This window comes from Elephas maximus, chromosome 8 (assembly GCF_024166365.1).
Source record: "Elephas maximus indicus isolate mEleMax1 chromosome 8, mEleMax1 primary haplotype, whole genome shotgun sequence".
Lineage (NCBI taxonomy): Eukaryota > Metazoa > Chordata > Mammalia > Proboscidea > Elephantidae > Elephas > Elephas maximus.
The window spans coordinates 36,997,828-37,019,151 of record NC_064826.1 but is presented as its reverse complement, the minus strand read 5'-3'; the positions used below and the strand labels follow the sequence as shown (position 1 = coordinate 37,019,151).

At 33.6% G+C, this 21,324-nt stretch overlaps 1 protein-coding gene across 1 annotated transcript in view; it reads right to left on the bottom strand.

The window, feature by feature from the left end:
- Positions 1 to 1,409: 1,409 nt before the first annotated feature.
- The window catches only part of TMEM168 (transmembrane protein 168), a 39,435-nt gene continuing 19,520 nt past the window's right edge, over positions 1,410 to 21,324 (bottom strand). Inside the window, exons 3-5 of the mRNA XM_049893936.1 lie at positions 15,384 to 15,526; positions 12,979 to 13,253; positions 1,410 to 4,675 (exon numbers count right to left, since the gene is read on the bottom strand). Coding sequence (XP_049749893.1) covers positions 4,128 to 4,675; positions 12,979 to 13,253; positions 15,384 to 15,526 — 966 coding nt within the window. The 3' untranslated portion in view covers positions 1,410 to 4,127. The remainder of the gene's footprint in view (positions 4,676 to 12,978; positions 13,254 to 15,383; positions 15,527 to 21,324) is intronic.

Sequence of the window (21,324 nt, the reverse complement as noted above, 5' to 3'; positions counted from 1 at the left end):
CAAAACAATGCTATTGCTTGTATTTTAGATTCATACTTTATCTCTATCTATTGCAAGTAGAATAGGGAAGATACTCCAAAAATGAAATACTTACTAGCTTGTCCTTAACATGCATATGTTTACAGGCCTATTTTTCTGACCTGACAATTTGGTTGTCATTGATATGCATAGCCAAATTCCTTCTTTGTTCATGAGTCACACTTCCTTTTTTAAATAATTTTCATTTGTGACAAATCTCCAATCTGTCTAGATGTTTCTAATAATAGGAAAATGAAAGATTCAATCTTAATCATTTAAAAGTCACGATGAGAATGAGGGTTTATAGACTCACCCACAAAGTCATTTTTTGGTGACATCAGCTGTATTTGCATTCAGACCGGTCTGATCCTTTTTCTGCACCCGAATCCTGACACAAGGAACCCTGGTGGCACAGTGGCTACTAACCAAAAGGTTGGTGGTTCAAACCTACCACCAGCTCTGCAGGAGAAAAGACCTGGTGACCTGCTTCCGTAGTAAAGATTACTGCTTAGAAAACCCTAGGGGGCAGTTCTACTGTCCTATAGCGTCACTATGAGTCAGAATTGACTCGATGGCAACTGGTTTGGTTTTTTAATTCTGACATTTAACAACTCTTAACTACAAATATGAGATCTGTTGTTTTCCTTTCACTGATTCTGTAATGGAACCCTGGTGGCGCAGTGGCTAAAAGCTCAGCTAACTAAAAAGGCAGCAGTTTGAATCCACCAGCCACTCCTTGGAAACCCAATGGGGCAATTTTACGCTGTCCTATACGGTCGCTATGAGTCAGAATCGACTTGACAGCAATGGGTTTGGTTTTGGTTTGGTTCTATAATATTCTTTACTAAATTACAGGCTTAACAAGGATCTTGAAATAATATCCATTTAAGTAACATTGTAAAGAAGATGGAATAATTTACAATCAAGTTATTCCCATTTCTCCTTAGGATTCTAAACTCATTCATCTGGTCAAAAATATTCATTAAATGCCTCCTATAAAGGCAGAGCATTTTTCTGGGTAACTGTGTACCAGAAATATAAAAATGTATAAGCCGCTGCCCAAAAAGCCTAGTAGCTTACAATAAAGGAAGCATTCAAAAGTACTCACAAATGTAACTTCTTTGAGCATTTAGTATCAAATATACTTAATCACATTCTTAAAATTAAACCATTTTCCTCTGACATATATATATATTAACTATCACGCCACCTGTGGAAAAGTAATGTAGAACATTACTTCAAAAAAGAACAAGTTCTAAATGTGAAAGGATACATATAAAAACGCAGCACCCAAAACAGCATACATTTAAGCAAAAAAATTACAAACAAAATATACATAGTTACAAATAGATTCTAATGCAGATTTTACCTAAAGCAAAAATCTATCCACTAATACATTAATTATAAATGCTTTTTAATTAACAATGTTAATTTTTAAAGGCATACAACATATGAAAACACTGGTCATAAAAATGGTCTTCTGAAAAAGGTCTTTTCCATAGAATTCTGTGTTTATTAAGAGCAAAACAGAAAACTATGGAGAAATCCCCAGGGAGAGGTTAAATCAGAGCAAAACCATATTTTGAATTAAATAATTGCATAACTGAAAAGTCACGGTGAGAAAAATTTATCACTTAACAGTGTACACTTTCTTAAAAGATGTTTTTAGGGGCTAGTGCTTTTGTGGTTTTAGCAAGGTAACACATAAAGAAACAAAGACAACATCGTGTTGAAAAATATCTCCATGTTACCTATTTCTTCCTAGTGGAATGATCAAAGTTTTATTCTAAAATAATTCCTCTCATTCCAAATAACTCCTTCCTAAATACATGACATGTCAGATGAAAGCCATGGGAAAATTCGTCTCACTAATGGTCAGGCCTAGTTTTTTCGTTAGGTGAAAGTAACCAATCATTTTATCCTTCTTGTAATTGTCCTTCTCCACACTATCAGTTACTTTAATGATCTAAAATCGGCGTCTTAGGATACTTTCTTCCATTGAGCTTTCCCATCCTCAAAAGTAATTTATAGTTTTATTTATTTTTTGTTTGTTTTTGTAGACTTCATCAAAATGGATATTCTATAACTTCTTGGTTAATAAATTGGCTCAAGTCACATTTTTAGCCCAAAGACTCTTTTTGGTTATACTTTAACAGAAAATATTCAACAGAAAGTTTGCTTTGTGGCTTTAAAACTGTATGTTACCTTTTTGAAATGTGATTTTTAGTATCAGCTTAATATTACTACTTCATAAAGAATACAGAATTTACTTTTATATTTGGCTTTCTCAGAGCAAAGGGATATGCTTTAAAAAATGCTTTAGTTAAAGCTAATTTGCTCAATATTGGCTCAGAGAGAAATTTAAAAGGAGATTTTGCTTAGTAGAAATTTAACTCTTTTTGGAGCTATAAGCTCATCATTTTAACACTTAGCTTTTGTACTATTTCATTTTTTGGACGATGTTGATATAAAATAGTTAACCAAATACTGGAAATCTTCCAACCAACCTGCCACGAAGCATGAACTTTTCTAAAACAAGGGCATTTTTTAATGACTATCATTTTTATTATACTAAAATATTCAGTAACTTATTTGTACATTAAATGAAGAACTAATTTTTACCAAAACTTTATTCAAGGGTTTAGGAAAGTCATATTCAAAACACAGGATTAATCAGACTATAACAATGGTGCATAGATAGTGGTATACAAGTTCCCTGATGCTAAGCAACTTCTTCCTAACTAAAACTTCAATTTTCAAGTCACCAGGCAGAAAATAATAGAGGCATTACTTCCTCTCTCTGAGGCTGCAAAATGGCTTCAATGGTAAGAAGTCACACTATTTAAACAACAAATACTAGAATATCCCCAAATTTAATTCTATTCCTCTTATTTCTCAAAGATGAAAATCCAGAATGTAAAGATTATTGGAAAGAAACAGGAGGTAAATTACATCTTAGGAGATACACTGATCAGTGCCTGCTTTAATCAGACAAAACACTGAATTAAGTTTTAAAAATTATAACCACACCATTATGCTTAACTAAAATTGCTAATACTGAATACTTTTTTTTTTTTTTTTTACATAATACAAGTATACAAGGAAAAAAATAACCTGTTTCCTATTCCTTGACCTTAAGTAAGATAAATGTTATCGCTGATGGAATTTGGAAAATAATTTTCATGGAAGAACATGAACTCTATAGAGATCAAAATCCTTTCTGAATGCTTAAAATTGCCTGGATCAGCCAATGAAAAATCGCTAAATTTCTTTTTTAAGAGTACTTTTTGAAAAGGAAGACAATTTATTTGGAAGGAATTTATAGCTGGAAACATTTTTCATTAAGAAAATATTACGTTACCCTGAGAAAGACTCATAAAACTACCAGTGCTTTCAGAGGCTCCCAACAATGAACAAAGAAGTAACTTGTAGGCTCTAGCCTCTTACACTTAGCTACATGAAAAATGATTTGATCTATAAAAGTAATCTGGGCTTCTCTGCTCTACCGGTAATAGGTCGCCACCAAGACATCTGAATGCGGCTGACTACAAGCAAGTTACACATTCATTTTGGAAAGGCCTCTTCCTTTTTCCTTTTCTAAGAAAAAGAGTTTGTAGTTCTTTAAATGGTCTTGGACTCAAACCTGCTGTTAATAAAAAAGACTCTTCAGTAAGCAAATGGGTAGTTTCCTCATAATAATAGATTGTCTGGTCTACATTTTCTTATCTATGCCTTAAAAAAAAAAGGCATTAGTAATTCATTAGCCGCTGCAGTGCATAAACAACTGGGGTTTTTCTTGTTTGTCTGTTTTGTTTGTTTTTCAAATCTGAGACATATGCAAACATTTGTCAAAGTGCATTGTTATTTTAACATCTTTTATGCATACACACAGAATCAGCATTTATAACTCCTTACACACTTTTAGTATAAAATAATGCTTATTCCCAATACCTTTCATATATCATAATTACCTGAAAAAAGACAAAGTGAGAGGAGCTACAAAAGTAGCAAGATATTTTCCACAAATAAAAATATAGCATACAAAAAATGGCAAGTTGGTGATAAGTGATAGTATGAACTCTCAGTAATATTCTACTCCGGGCTCCAAATTAAGATTTGACAAGCTTGAAGCCTTGTCCTGTGTCCAGCACAGTAGGAAGAAACCAACTCATTTTTAATCTTTTCAAGCACCTAAAACAAGCTTTGCAAATCCAAAAAAGGTTCAGGCCACACAACCAATTTGCCAAATGCACGAGTGGATATGTAACACGAGGAAAGTGCAACATCCAGTGCTTGGCCACATCACTTCCTGTCGGCAAGTGCAGAGTGTAGTCACTCCACCGCTTTGATACACCGTACACTGCTTTCACTGTGCGGCCTTTTTCAGTCCAGCAGATGTTATTACTGGAGTTGCAGTTATATTCCACCCAGTCTTTTGTGAAGTCACCTAGCTGTGGTGGGTCAGCTTCTTCAATATCTACTGTCTTTGTCATCTCTGCTCCTTGCACTGCAATATACTGGTCATTAATTTTTCTCACTTCTTTGACCCATGGGGTTGAATTCTCACTATCTAATACAATAATAAGTCGGGAACAGAAGGAGCCATTCTTTTCTCGCCACCATTCTAAAAGTGTGTCAAGGCGTAGTATGTCTCCACCTGTGAACAAGAGAAAATTCAACAAAGCAATAATTAAGCTTCTTTTTAAGAATACTCTTATTTTAAGTGCATTTTAAGTTCATGGAATATGTAAGCAAAGAAAATAGATGGAGCCTTCCTTTTAAAGGATCTTTCCAGAAGACCTTTTTAAAAACATACTTTCAACATCAGGGGAAAAAAATACCATGCATCTTTATTACTCACATAAAAAAGGAATAGTCTATGATAAATCAAGAAAAGTTTTTTAACAAAGTTAAATTTAGTGGGGAAAAAAAATTCATACAAGGAAGTTAATATTTCACACTTTTTTTTTTTTTTTAGGGGTCAGCAAATTGACCCATGGGCCACGGGCCACATCCAGCCTGCTGCCTGTTTTTGAATGGCCTGTAAGCTAAGAATGATTTTTACATGGTTAAAAAAACCCAAAAGTATAATATTTTGAGACACGTGAAATTTATACGAAATTCAAATCTCATGTTTATTTCCATAAATAACATTTTATCAGAACATAACCACACTCATTCATTTATATACTATCTATGGCTGCCTTTACAACAGAGAACTTATGGTCCACAAAGCTGAAAATGTCTGGCTATTCACAGAAGTGTGCTGACCCTCTGCTCTACACCACTGATAAATCAAATCGATGCTACATTCTCTTCAAATACAGGTACCTACTAAATGACAAAGAAACATTCTTCCTGCCTGTTCCAAGAATGAGTTTAAAAACAGATTTATTTTTAAAACAGTTTATACCTAAAGAACAACCAAGGATTAAAAAAATATACTCAGAAAGGTCTAAAGTAAATAAATTTCTGACCAAGAAACCTGCCTTATATTAAGTGGGTTATACATCTGGTTCATTGTAGATTTTTTAAAGTGCTGCATTAAAATGTTATTTATCTTCATTGCTGAGTTTTTTGGCCCTCCCTCAAATTTTGTGCCTAAGGCAAGTGCCGTCCTCACCTTACCCTAGTGCTAGTCCTGTCTCAACAATACAATGACCCCATCACTCCAATTCTAGTAATCTATCCAAAGGAAGCATCAGAAATGGGGACCAAAAAATTATATATGAAGACCTTCCCCATTGCTAACTAAGATAGGATAAATCTGAAACAACCAAGGGGAATGAGGGAATCTTATAAAATAATATTTATAATGAATTTTTAATGACATGAGAAAATGTCTATATTAAGAGAAAATGAATGATGCAGAAGTACAGCTACAAAAATATTAGCTTGGTGTTGAGATTTCGGTTTTTCATTTTTAATGCTTTTCTGTATTTCCCCAAATACAGAATATTTCTATAGCATGTGATGACAAGCATGTTACTTTTATAGTCGGGAAGTTTTAATATGCTGAAATTTACTAGCACAAGATCCAACAACCTAACTTAAAAATATATATTTCTATCAAGAACAACCATCCCCCTTACTAACCCATCAAAATGACAACACCAGAAATATAGAGAATTCTTTGTGGATTCTACTAGTGATATAATAATACTCTGAAGTTAGGCAATATTACATTCTTTATGTATAATTAATTTTTTTTTATTCATCAACTTGCTCTATATTAAGACTCAAATAATGAAAAATTTGTTTCATTAAATGCTCCAACACTCATGCATAGAATCTCAGAGGACTATTTCAATACAGTCTTCACACATTACTGCATGTGTTACTTCATTGATGCCTCTAGGAGATACCTACCCTTTTAAAAAAAAAATGGCCTAATGTTAACTTTTCATTATTGCCAGCTCTATTAAATTTCTTCAGAGATCAGGGCAACACAGATTAAAAGAGCTAATGCACAAATTTCATCTGCCATCTGCCACAAAAATCACTACGTAACATGCCATCCACAACCATTTCAATAAATATTCTTTAATACATTCTACTTACTGAAGATCAAGAGTACATCCTTCAGTATGGATTACACCTCAAATAAAGAAAACAAAAATCCTCACAACTGGACCAAAAAGCAACATTATGATAAATGGAGAAAAGATTGATCAAAGTTGTCAAAGATCTCATTTTACTTGAATCCACAATCAACACCCATGTAAGCAGCAGTCAAGAAATCAAACTGCATATTGCATTGGGCAAATCTGCTGCAAACGGTCTCCTTAAAGTGTTAAAAACCAAAGATGTCAGTTCGAGGACAAAGGTGTGCCTGATTCAAGCCATGGTGTTTTCAACCACTTTATATGCATGTCAAAGCTGGTCAATGAATAAAGAAGACCAAAAAAGAATTAATGCCTTTGAATTATGATGCTGGCAAAGAATACTGAATATACCAGGAACTACCAAAAGATAAAACATATCTGTCTTAGAAGAAGTAAAGCCAAAATGCTCCTTAGAAGCAAAGATGGCTATACTTCATGTCACATACTTTAGGCATGTTATCAGGAGGGACCAGCCCCTGGAGAAGGACATTAGGCTTGGTAAAGTAGAGGGTCAGCAAAAAAGAGGAAGACTCTCATCAAGATCGACTGACACAGTGGCTGCAACACTGGGCTCAAACATAGCAACGATTGTGAGGACAGCACAGGATCAGACAGTGTTTTGTTCTGTTGTACGTAGTGCCACTAAGAGCTGGAACTGACTGGATGGCACCCAACAACATCTTATGATATCCTAATTCTGTTATAGACATTCTCTTTAGATATCATCAAGAGACTTAAAGCAGCGTTAAAGCCTTTTAAACTGCCTATTTCTCTTCTCTTGTTTTGGTTTGCTCTGCTTTCTGGTGTAAGTTCTACATTGCATTTGGCTTTTAGCCCAGATGCAAACTACTTACATTTACCTCAGATAACAGCCATCTGATGCATTTCAAGTAACTGAGACTGCTGTTTAAAGGCTCTGTGTATCTGTGATATACTGCTTTACAGATTATCTACATTTGTCTTTCGTGTATGTCCCTCTTGTTATTACCATAATTGTTTTTTACCCTCAAGCAAAGAGGCAAAAATTTCAGGTCTCATAAAGGTAAAAAGACTGCATATTCTAAGAAGTATTGTGAATAAAGAAAGATATGGGGATAAAGGGCAAATACAGATTCTCAGGAACACACCATAATATTTAGTTCTGGCCCTGCTTTTACTTTCTAACCCAGGTAAAATCCAGTCAGTATGTTTCCTTCAAGCTCTTTGTAACTTGATTTGGAACAGATTAAAGTATTTTCCTCAAAGCAGGAGTGTTCAATTCTAGTTCTGAGGCAGAGTTAATCTTCAGGACTGTGTCTAGGGCAGGCCAGGGAGTCAACTGACTGAGAAGAGGGCTCAGTCTCTTGGCCTAGTTCATGAGGTACCCCACGCCATGACAACATGCAGCTGCTTCATTATGGGGCCAATATTTACTTCTTGGAGGTGAGGGAAGTGCCCTGTCAATCAATGCTTTCACCATTACTTTTTCTACTTTTCATATAAAGCTTTTGACAAAAAAAGTTACACAGGAACAAAACATCTTGGCTGACAGGAATTCTATAATGATTACTGGTGGCATATTACAAAAAAAATTACAAAAATATCATTCTATAATGAAACTGCTAGGCATTTGCCTAATAATATAACCCTACTTTAGAGGTTTTAAGTCTTAATAAATTATTCCTAACACATGGTAAATGAAAATTTAAGAACATTGATTTATATGCTATTTATCTAAGCGTCTACAACTTTTCCTAGGAAAAGAGAATGCTGATATGAATATTGGTAAGCTGAATTTCTTAAATTTATTTCCAAAGCCATTTTTTAAAAAATTCTTGAAATAAATTTTAAAAGATTAAACAACCACCAAAAAAGCACAAAATTTTATATTAGGCAATAAGACCTTCACGTAAACAAAAAAGCTTACTATTAAAATCATCTTCTTATAAATACTTTAAAATAACTAAGAAAATATGGATGACCACTAGAATTATGCCTTTTTTTTTTCACATTTGGTTTAACTTGGAGATGCTGTATTATTATAGGCACTGCAGTACATTTTCAACAATTAATCCCTGCTTTTTTTTAAAAAAAAAAAAATTTTTTTTTTTTTTTACATCTGAAACTATTATTTCTGTAAAGATTTTCCAATTGGAATAGAACTACTTTCTCTCTTGCTCTGAAGTACACAGAACGTGCTATACATCAACCTATTAGCTTTGGAGTATACAGAATGTATTAATCTATCTAGAATTGAAGTAGTCATAAAGTTTAAAGCATTGTTTTCTACACTGAGTATTAAAAAGGGTTACAGGTCAAGTATGTAATTTGATAAACTATGTTCAAGTAGCTTTAGTATTAAGTACTTTCTCTACATTCCAATTTCATAAATTCATGATAACGGAACTATCTAGCTGATCAGAAAATGCCATTTTTGCCCCACCATGGCTTTCATTCTTGACAAAAGCATGGTCAGTGGAAAAAAAATACGTTGAGGAGACAGGAAAGACTAAGCTTGAATCATGCGTCCATCACTTATCACTGGTATGACCACAGATAAGTTAAATAACTATTTTCTAATTCCATATTATCCTTTGAAAAATGAGGATGCAGGGGTGATGCTATTTACCCCAAAGGATTTCACATGAGGATTGAATTTAATACTGCATCTAATCAGCACAGTAGCTGAAGGTTAAGATTAGTTTGCCCCTTCCAGACAACTACTGAATTATTCAACATATACTTGCAAAAAGCAAACAAAAATAAGAAAAAAAAAAAAGATTTTTTCTTTAAGATAATAACCCTGGTTACAAATCTTGCGTGATGTTAGTGAGATCATGCTAGTTTAAAATCATTTCTTTGTTAACCTTGAGTTTGTTTCCTTCCTTCTGAGTTCTTGAGTTGGCACCTCTGCCTCTGTCCTTCCATACTACTTGGACCTGAATATCTCTTTCCACTTATATTTTTATTGTTGTATATGTTCTTGGTTTAAAATATCTACAGTCTTTTATGGGGAAAAAAGCATGATATAATTAAATATAAAAGAACAGTTTCTAATATAAGTTATATTTTCTGTTTTATGATTCATTCAATGATTTTACCCATTTATCAATTATTTATTGGTTTCCTAGGCAATATTCTAGATGCTGAACATACAACAATTGACAAAAAAAGTTCTTGACTTAAGGAGCCTCTATTCTAGTTGGCCACCACTCGTCTGTGATGCTGGAAGCTATGACACTGGTATTTCAAATACCGACAGGGTCACCCACGGTGCACAGGTTTCAGCAAAGCTTCTAAACTAAGAAAGTCTAGGAAGAAGGGCCTGATGATCTACTTCTTAAAAAACAGGCCAGTGAAAACCTTATGAATAGCAGCAGAACACTAGTATAGTGCCAGAAGATGAGCCCCTCAGGTTGGATGGCACTCAAAAGACAACTGGGGAAGAGCTGCCTCCTCAAAGTAGAGTTGACCTTAATGACACGGATGGAGTAAAGCTTTTGGGACCTTTATTTGCTGATGTGGAAAGAATGAAATTAACAGCTATAACATCCATTAATAATCGGAATGTGGAATGTACGAAGTATGAATCTAGGAAAATTGGAAGTCATCAAAAATGAAATGGAATGCATAAAGGTCAATATCCTAAGCATTAGTAAGCTGAAATGAGCTGGTGTTAGCCATTTTATGGACAATCATATGGAATACTATGCTAGGAATTGAAGAGGAATGGCGTCACTATCATCATCAAAAAGAACATTTCAAGATCTATTCTGAAGTACAACAGCATCAGTGATAGGATAATATCCATATGCCCACAAGGAAGACCAGTTAATATGATCACTATTCAAATTTACGAACTAACCACTAGGGCCAAAGATGAAGAAATTCAAGGTTTTCACCAACTTCTGCAGTCAGAAATTGATCAAACATGCAATCAAGATGCAGTGAAAATTACTGATGATTGGGATGTGAAAGTTGGAAGCAAAGAAGAAGGACCAGTAGTAGGAAAACACGGCCTTGGTGATACAAATAACACCAGAGATTACATGATAGAATTTTGCAAGACCAAGGATTTATTCATTGCAAAAACCATAAACAGCGACTTGGACCTCAACTGGATGAAAATACACAGAAATCAAATTGACTACATCTGTAGAAAGAGATGATGGAGAAGCTCAATATCATCAGTCAGAACAAGGCCAGGGGCTGACTGATGAACAGACCATCAACTGGACGTACACAAGTTCAAGTTGAAGCTGAAGAAAATTAAAACAAGTTCATGAGAGCCAAAGCACGACCATGAGTATATCCCACCTGAATTTAGAGACCATCTCAAGAATAGATTTGATGCACTGAACACTAATGACAAAAGACTACGCAAGTTGTGGGATGATATCAAGGACATCATACCTGAAGAAAGCAAAAGTTCATTAAAAAGATAAGAAAAGAACAAAACAGATGTCAGAAGAGACACTGAAACTTGATTTTGAATGTAGAGTAGCTAAAGTGCGAGGAAGAAATAAAAAAGTAAAAGAGCTGAATAGAAGATTTCAAAGGGAGGCTGGAGAAGACAAAGTATTAACATGACATGCAAAAACCTGGAGTTAGAAAATCAAAGGGAAGAATACACTCAGCATTTCTCAAGCTGAAAGAAGTGAATGAAAAATTCAAGCCTCACGTTGCAATAGTGAAAGATTCTACGGGAAAAGTACTGAATGACGCAGGAAGCATCAAAAGAAGATGGAAGGAATACAGAGTCACTATACGAAAAAGAACTGGATGGCCTTCAACTATTTCAGGAGGTAGCATATGACCACCAACCTATGGTATTGAAGGGAGAAGTCCAAGTTGCACTGAAGGCACTGGTGAAAAACAAGGCTCCAGGAATTGACAGAATACCGAGATATTTCAACACGCAGACGCAGCACTGGAGGTGCTCACTGGTCAACACCAAGAAATTTGGAAGACAGCTACCAGGCCACACGACTGGAAGAGATACATATTTGTGCCCGTTCCAAAGAAAGGTGATCCAACAGAACGCGAAATTATCATTAATTTCACATGCAAGTAAAATTTTGCTGATGAACATTCAAAAACGGTTGCAGCAGTACATCAACAGGGAACTGCCAGAAATTCAAGCTGGATTCACAAGAGGACATGAAACGAGGGACATCAGTACTGATGCGAGGTGCATCTTGACTGAAAGTAGGAAATTACAGAAAGGTGTTTGCCTGTGTTTTATTAACCATGCAAAGGCATTCAGCTATGTGGATCATAACAAATTATGAATAACATTGAGAAGAATGAGAATTCCAGAACACTTAATTGTGCTCATGCAGAACCTGTATATAGACCAACAGGCAGCCATTCGAAAAGAAAAAGGGGATATTGCCGGGTTTAAAATCAGGAAAGGTGTGGGTCAGGGTTGTATCCTTTCACCGTAATTATTCAATCTGTGGGCTGAGCAAACAATCCGAGAAGCTGGACTATATGAAGAAGAACATGGTGCAGGATTGGGCAGTGTTTCACTCTGCTGTACACAGGGTTGTTATGAATCAGAACCGACTCGACACCACCTAATACCAACATTCTAGTTGGGAAAACTGCCAAACAAATTTATGTAATACAGAAAGTTCTTTTCATTTTCTTCCTTGGCAGTAAAGCTTAAGAAGAAAGTGTTTCCGTGGCTCTTATCATTTATGTTAACCCAAGTTATTTTATGCTTTTTCGACTACTGAAAAGCATCAAAAAATTATAGAATTTTGTATTTTAGAATGAATTTCAATGTTTATTTGATCGAACTCATTCATTTTATAGGAAAGAAAATGGAAATCTAGAGAAATTAAGTAACTTGCCTATAATAACACTGTTGTGGCAAATTAGTACCAGAATCAAAGTCTCCTGACCTAAGCAATACTCCCACCACATAAGATAGGCTGCTGTTTAAAAATTTGGTGAGCTTTCTAACACAAACAGAACCTCACATGTAAAGAATTATTGAAAATATGCATCCACAACCTTTAAAGACTTAGATTGCTGTTAGCTGTCATTGAGAAGTTTATCAGCTTCTGGAAATTATAACTATATTTAATAATTCTAAAAATACCTCAAAGGGAAACTGATCAATTTTCAGATAAATCAGTCAGATATCTTTTCTTTCAATCACAAGATATAATTATCAAAACCTGATCTTTAGAGATAATTAAAATTATGCTAGAGAAAAGAAAAACAAAACGGAGCCATAATATGTATACTTGGTAAACTATCAAGTAGAAAACTGAGATTTCTGGAAATTTAGTATCTCTTTGTGAAGGATAAATTTCTAGGAACACGTATATCTCCATAATAGTGAAATTGCCAAAGGTGACTTTACCTGCGAGAGCCCACTCTCCCGTGCCATGGGTATGCCCACTATAATATAAAACATAGGTATCGTGTCTAGGTCCATCCATAGTCCGAAGTTCAAGGAAAGCTTTCAGCTTGGAATGTAGAGTATCAAAAGACAGTCCGCTTGTGGAATAGTCACATCCATAGGTCTCAATCATATGATAAGCAAAAAATCTTTGGATAGCATTGAGCATGCCAGTAGACCTGAGATTTAACTCTTGAACATGTTCTGGTGGAAGAAGTGTTGGTTGACCATCAGGACTGAAGGAGGAGGAAAAAAAGATTATTTCGGTGTTTAAGAAGTGTTCATTCTCTTTCTCCTTCTTATCTGTCATTTATAATTGATCATCTAAGAATCATCATTTAAAAAAAAAAACTTCCTACTAACTAATTGGCAGAATTTTTGGTGTTTTTAAACCATTTTTTTTTAATTCCTATAGCACTAAGAATTAAGCTTGGAAAATCAACACCTGGTTTCTAAAAATTGTGTATCTTATTAATAAGATACTAACTAAAACTAAAAGCTGGGAAAATAATATCTCCCTATCGAATAACAGATATTGGACAAGACTTTTAAAAAAGCATGACTGTTATATTAATTTGGCCCCAAAAGTTTCAAGAACACCCAGGTGGCTATTAAAATATATATATATATATATTTTGTTGAGAAAAAAAATTTAATGTAAAATATGGAAGCAATATTTTAAATTACATATTTAATTTCTGTAACGAAAAGTATGGGCCTTTGTAATATTGTGTTCAAGTTTTATTAACTTAGGGTACACAAATTTTAGAAGTTGTCTATTAATAAGTAGCATTTTAAATCAATTATTAAAATTTAGGCCACTGCCTTATGCTACTAAATACAAATTGGAAATTTAGACCTGATCCTTAAATATAAAATGGTACTGCAGTAAAGATAATAAAACAAGTCTTAAAAATAACAGAATCAAAATACTATCAATATTGAGAGGGAAAAATCATCACACCTTTTCCAGAAAAGGAATTTCTATCAGAGTTTTAAAAGCTTTACATTTTGCTTCACATATTAACAATACTATTTTCATAAAACTTTAGTTTTCATTAAAATAATAAAAGATTTTGTTCCATACTTGTAACATTTAAGTCATAAAAGGGTAAAAGGATAAGGAATAATAAAAATTATTATGGAAGAAAAATCTATGTAGATTACTATTCCCACACATTCTTTCTTCATACTTGTCACTTCTGTTTATTTTGCCCCTCTTTAAGAGCCTTCAACTTTTCATCAAGCCTTAACATGGGAGAAAATATTTCCTGCGAAAGTGTCTCTAAAAGCTTGGTCATCAGGACTCATTCATGGCAAAGAAACTTTTTTTTTCCAGAGGTGGTTGTTGGTGTTCATTGAGTAGATTCTGACTAATGGCAACCTCATGTGTTACAGAGTAGAACTGCTCCATAGGGTTTTCTTAGCTATAATCTTAATGAAGCCCTGGTGGTGCAATGGTTAAGTACTCAGCTGCTAACTGGAAGGTTGGCAGTTCAAACCTACTCAGTCCAAGAAAAGTCGATGGGACAGTTCTACTCTATCACACTGAGTCACTATGAGTTGGAACCAACTCAATGGTACCCAACAACAGTCTTAACAGAAATAGATCGTCAGACCTTTTCTTCTACGGTACTGCTACGTAGGTTCAAACCCCAACCTTTAGGTTAGCAGCTGAGAGTTTGTGTCACTTAGGGACCTATTTCAGAAGTACTTATCTATAATATAAAAATTAAAATATGGCAATATTTATGGATTCATACAGATTTCCCACATATTTGAGGGCAAAAATTATTTTGAAATAAAACTTAAATATTTATTATATTTATTAAACTTCACTGCCAATTTTTTGAATCCTTGGGATTCGTATGGCACATTCATATTCTCATCAGTTCTTCATAATATCCCTCTGAGATGGGCAGAACATGTATTACTTACATTCTGGATAATGATATCAAGGTTCAGAGGGATTATGATTTGCCCCAGGTAACAGAGAACTAGAATTTAGGACTCTGTGGTTCAGTGCATATTCTGTATTTCACATGGCATTTTCTTAAGCAAGATATCCCTTTTAGGTTAGGACCTTACATTAGAAAATTCACTTGTATTTTCTGATTTCTAGCTAAAATAGAAATTAGACATTTATTTTTCAAATATTTAAATATGATATTTAAATATTGAGTCCTGAGGATTATATTACTCAGAGTAGATAAAAGTTTTAAAGAATCTGGAATAAATGAAGAAATACCACACACTATTACATTTTGAAAATATAATTTTGAAAAATGGGCTATATTTAATAGTCATACTTATGGAGATATTAAGAAAATGTTGAATCAAGTAGTTACTTGATGATATTACTGTACCTGCAGAAGTTGGTGGGAATCACAATTGCATATCCAACAGATGTTCCTCCTAAACAGTTACCGAGTTCATGGAAGAGCCCATGAGCCATGGATTCCAATGGCAAAACAATGAGAAACATGCTCAAGAAGATTCCATTTGTTGGCTAAAAAAAATTTAAAGGACATGTTTACACAATATATTTGTGTACGTGTCTGCATGTGAATATGTATTTACATATGTGTATATTCATTCACAACTTTTAACCCCCATTTCGAAAAAGGACAGTTAATGACCTAAAAATAATTATAAGTTGAAGCACTGAAGCAGCCAAATATTCACGGATGAGTTAATTAATGTAATGAGCCCTAAATTTATCTCTAAGCTTCTCTGAAGTTATGGCAAAACAAATACAGCAAAAAAAAAATATATATATACACATATTTTTTTCCATTTGTAACATCCCACCTCAACTAAAAAAGAATCACCTCTCTCCATATGACAGAGAAAGAGCCAGAAAACAAGTCCTCTCCTGAAAAATCTCACATCAAATCATCCTTAATACATTTCACTAGAAAGAGTACTTTAGAAAGGGCTCCTTTCTTTTCCCATGAAAGAAGTCCAGATATTGACAATAAAATATTTTTTTTAATTTAAGATCCTAAAGCTATCAAAATGAATTGCATTCTTGCATTTAATTAAATTTACAGTATAGTTTTCTCTCAAGAAGTTCTAGTTTCTCTATATGTCTAAATTCAAATTTGTAAAAAGAATTAAAGACATTTGAAACATCCTAAGAGCAGAATGGAAAGTAGAGAAGCAAAGGAAATATTAAAAGGAGGCAGATGAGGTAGTAACTGCAATAAAGAAGCAGAAAAAAATTAAAGGATCTATTTAAATGAAAAGATAATGGAAGGATGCCGGTCAGTTCTGACACATGTCATTAGAAGGCTGATATTATTCCTCCTCCTTTCTGTGTTGCTACTGCACAAATATACTATGCAGTCACGTGCCTATGTTCAAGGACACATGTTTTCAACGCTAAAAGGGGGGGAAAAGAGGGTCTCATCTGACTGTAACTTTAATAAAAATAGGAAGTTGATTTCCATATTGGAAAAGCGAATATAGTATCTTATTTTGGTACATTCTATCAATGATATAAATAACACAATATATGCTCAATTTAGAAACATTGTAAGATACAAATAAGTAAAAGACATGTCACTAAAATCATTCTAAGTACAACCATTCAGACACAGCTACTATTAACATTTTTTTAAATATTTCCAGATTTCATGCAATAAATATGCTCATGCTATATATCCATATATATTCATGCAATCTGTATATACACATGTATATAGTTTTTTAACCAAGGTGGGATGAAATAAAATTTTCTGTAAACTGTTTAATATATTGTGAGACTATTAACATAATTTACAGACCAAATGGTATTCTTATTTTAAGTATGAAATTTTAGTTAGCTGATACTCTATTACTGGTATTTGGATTGCTTATAATTTTCCATTTTTTTTTTTCTTTATAAACAAAGCCAGAAAAAATACCAAGTTCTTTGATTACTGATGAGGCTAAATAAATACCTTTGACCACTTGGAGGTCATCTTTGGTAAAGTGTTAAACTATTTTACCCACTTTTCCAAAGGGTTGCTTTTTCGTACTGATTCATAGTTTTTTTCCTCAACATATTTTAGTTAAAAATCTTTTGTTGACTGTGTTGCAAATAACTTCTCTCTATGGCTTCCTTAATGGTCTTTTTTGCTTAACATAAATTCTTAATTGTATTATACTCATTTTGGGTCTTTTGTTAGTTAAATCTTTCTTACCCAAAAGTCAAGAAGATATTTCACATTATCCTCTAAAGGCTATATTGTTTTCCCCTTCCTTTTTAGCTTCATAATGTAATTGATTTTTGTTTATAAGGTCTCAATGTCATTTTTTTTTCTGTATGAACATCCAACTGTCCAAGCAGCAATTACTGAAAATATCAACCATTCCATATTACTCTGTGATGCCACTTCTGTCATAAATCAAATATCTACAGATTCTCGATTGTGTTTCATCTATTTGTCTACACATTCAAATATTTTCTTTAGCCTTTATTTCTCCCCTTTCTGGGATGTCAATCAAACAAAGATTAGGTCTTCTCACTGTATCTTCTATGAGTTTTGCATTTTTTTCTAAACAGTCTTTCCATACTTTTTTTCCTTTTTGGAGCTCCTTTCTGCATAACCTCTTCTGAATTATATTTTCCAGTTCACTAATTTTCATTTCAGCTTTGTCTAATCTGTTAAACTTGCACATTGAGCTAACTTCATGTATTTTATTTCTTGATTTTAAAATTTTTATTTGGTTCTTTTCAAATCTGCCTTGTCATTTTTTATACTTTGCAGTTTCCCAACATTTATTATCTTTGCTTTTATTCTTTCAACTTTGTAAGCATGATGGTTTTCTCTCTGTGCTAGATAATTCCAATATTGTAAGTATTTTAGGTCTTTTTGCTGTCTGTTGATTTTGCTGCTTCTTGCTCTCGGTGTCATGTATGTAAATGTGTGTATTCATAGTTATATTTATGAACTGACCACTGTATGTAAAAAAGAAAAGCATTAAATGACAAATTTGAAGCCTAGGATAATATCTTCTCCAACAAAGGATTTTTGTTTGTTTCTTCCAGGCAGCTGGGGGTACTACCAGTCCATGTATCTTAATCCAGGTCTGACCACTTAATCCAAATTGGACCACTGAGAAGACACAGGTCAGCATGCAAGTTTATGAGAGGACTGTAATACGCTTGGGCTCTACCCTTTTCCTTTGGTCTTAGCTTAAAATAAAAACCCCGAAACCCACTGCCTTTGAGTCGTTTCCGACTCATAGAGACCCTATAGGACAGAATAGAACTGCCCTTAAAATAGGAGATGATTTATCAGAGACTCCCACCTCCAGAGGCCCTGGGTTTTCATTTTTTGTGAGGGCACATCTTTCCATTTTTTCAAGTTGTCTGTATATAATCTTCAGCAGAGTTTTATAGTATTTCTTTATAAAAGTCTCATAAGTTTCTTTTTTCTAGACATTTTGTTTCTTTTGCTCTTATGAATGGGATCATTTCTACTACATTTTTCTAACTGATAATTTCTAGGCTATTAATTTTTGTATATTTATATGTTATCCTTTGCCACATTAATACTATTAAAAACTATATTTTCACTAGAAACACCATTTATTTCTTTTTATATAACTTATACAAGGAGACATGCTTTTTTCTATGTCCAAGAAAATTTGCATGTTTTTTTATACTGGTTGGTTTAATGATAATTAGATCAGTAAGCAAAATCAACCTCTTATGACAAACATAATTAATAACCTAAGGCACCCTCACAGCATAACAGTTAAGCAATCAGCTGCTAACTGAGAGGTTGGCAGTTAAAACCCACCCAGCAGCTCCGTGGAAGAAAGACCAGGAGATCTGCTCCCATAAGGAGTAATGCCTAGAAAACCGTACAGGGCAGTTCTCTATCACATGGGATTGGTATGAGTCAAAAATTGACTCAATGGCATCTAACAGCAATTTATAACTTTAAAGGAGCAACAAAATTCTCAACAAGCATTCTCACAAATATTACTATAGCATTTTTGAATGGGTTTTTCAGTTAATTCTTAGGTTTGCCAGGTAATCATCTTATCTGCAACTAATAAGAATTTCACTGCTTTTTCATTTCTTTAACTTCTAATTGTATATGTTACTCCATTATGATAAAAATGCTTTGATGAATTAAACTCCGATTCACATAAGAGGATTACTTTCAAGTTATGCCAGCCATTCATGTAAAAGAATTACTGAATAGTCAATAAACAACATTATGGCAACTTTACTATTTCCGCCTTTAATGTTACAGAACTAGAACTTTTCTGATCAAGACAGCAGTATGAGGAACCAAATAATTCACTATCTTATCCTTTACAGCAAGGGACACAAACTCAAATGCATTCAGAGGCCAGGCAAGCAGATGTGTGACGCAGCTTTGGAAGTTAATAGGTAGTGGTAGAAATTCTAAAGGAAGCTGCATTGCCACCTAAACATTCGCACTTAAAAAAATGTCCTGGCCAAATAAAATTAGCCAATAATCTTTAGTCATGTTTAACTTTACTGGACAGAACATAATTATAGGATTTTTAAACAAAACAATTACAAAGAAATAGCATCCTCTTTAAAAAAAAAAAGAAATCCCTATACATTAATCCTAATACCAGGATAGTTAGTTATTAAAGGCTAGAGTGTGATCTCAAGTGTTTGAATATTCATAATGTTCCATGAGTTACTAAGAAATTTCATGACACAGAGAAAAAAAAATACTTTAAAGAAAATTCATAAACAAGAAATTTGTTATTTTCCTTAGAACAGGGAACTTAATTTTGACACTGAAATGGTAAAAGATTAGAAAGTTGTACCATCAAAAAAAATGTTCATTTTTACTCTGTTTAATCAAATCTTTTTTTTTTTTTTTTTTAATTAAGACCATTTACTAATTCGCTATGTGCTACAGCTGCTAACCAAGAGGTTGGCAGTTCGAATCCACCAGGCGCTCCCTGGAAACTCTATGGGGCAGTTCTACTCTATTCTATAGGGTCGCTGTGAGTCGGAAGTGGGTTTTTGGTTTGGCTATGTACCAGTTTTTCTCCTCATTTCCTATAGAAAAGAGAATGGAAGTTTCCATTCCTAAAAGCAGGCCTAAAAATATTTATTTTAAACCTGATCCTATTTAAATATGTCAAATGTAGAGACTGGCCCTTCTTAACTAAATATTCATGTGTATAGAATACTAATGGTTATTACTGATTTCTGCATTAAAGAATTTTATAAAGTTATTAGTACTAAGATTTTTATTGTGAAATTAAAGATACATTGTAGCTTTTACCATTAAAAAGCATATCAAGGAGTTCATAATTTGGCAATGAACTACATAAATGATAAAGTTTAATTGCCAATCAATTTCTGGATGACTGAAGTGGAAAGTCTAGTTAAATAATTTAAAATTCCATCTAAAATATTGACATTGATGTTATTTAATATCCCTGGTGTCAGTTATACAGCACTGATGATAATTAGTACAATTAAAAAAAAAAAATTGCCGTGAGTCAATTTCAACTCATAGTGACCCTACAGGGCAGGGTAGAACTGCCCCATAGGGTTTCCAAGAAGCTGCTGGTGGATTCAAACTGCTGACCTTTTGTTTAGCAGCTGAGCTTTTAACCACTGTGCCACCAGAGAGGCCTTCAATTAGTACAACAGGCTAAATAAGTAGATGCTCAGAGTTTACTGTTCATAGTTCACAGACAATGGTGATCTGGCACTACTTGCTTTTTATAATCCGTAGAAAATTAATGGAGAATTTCATGCCTGCCATTATTTTTTAAAAAGCAAATTATAAAAAAAAATCACTAAATAGTACTATTAGGCTATTTTTAATAAGCAAGCTTAGAAAAACAGTATTAAATATTCTATCAAGCTAACAAACACACAAAAAAGTGAAACATGGTTTGGCAATACTAAAATTCATAACCTTAACTGAACAGATGGCAAGTATGTCCAGGGGAATAAAAACAAATTTAGGGTGATTTATCCACTTGCCACTTTCACAAAGTTTCCATTTTAATGACACACAAACCTCTATACTATAGCTACAAACTTGAAGTCACTAGTAACTTCAGGGTACCCATTACATTTTAAACCATTCCGTACAACAAATAAGAACAACTTAATTGAACAAAACCAGTAAGTGTAGCCTAGAAGTAAGTTTTAAAAGAAGCTTCTGAGACTTTTATAAAGAAATACTATAAAATTCCCCTGAAAGTTATAATTTTTTTTTTTAATCCAAAGTGGATATACACTGAATGTAATACCAAAAAACCCATTACCATCGAGCCAATTCTGACTCATATCAACCCTAT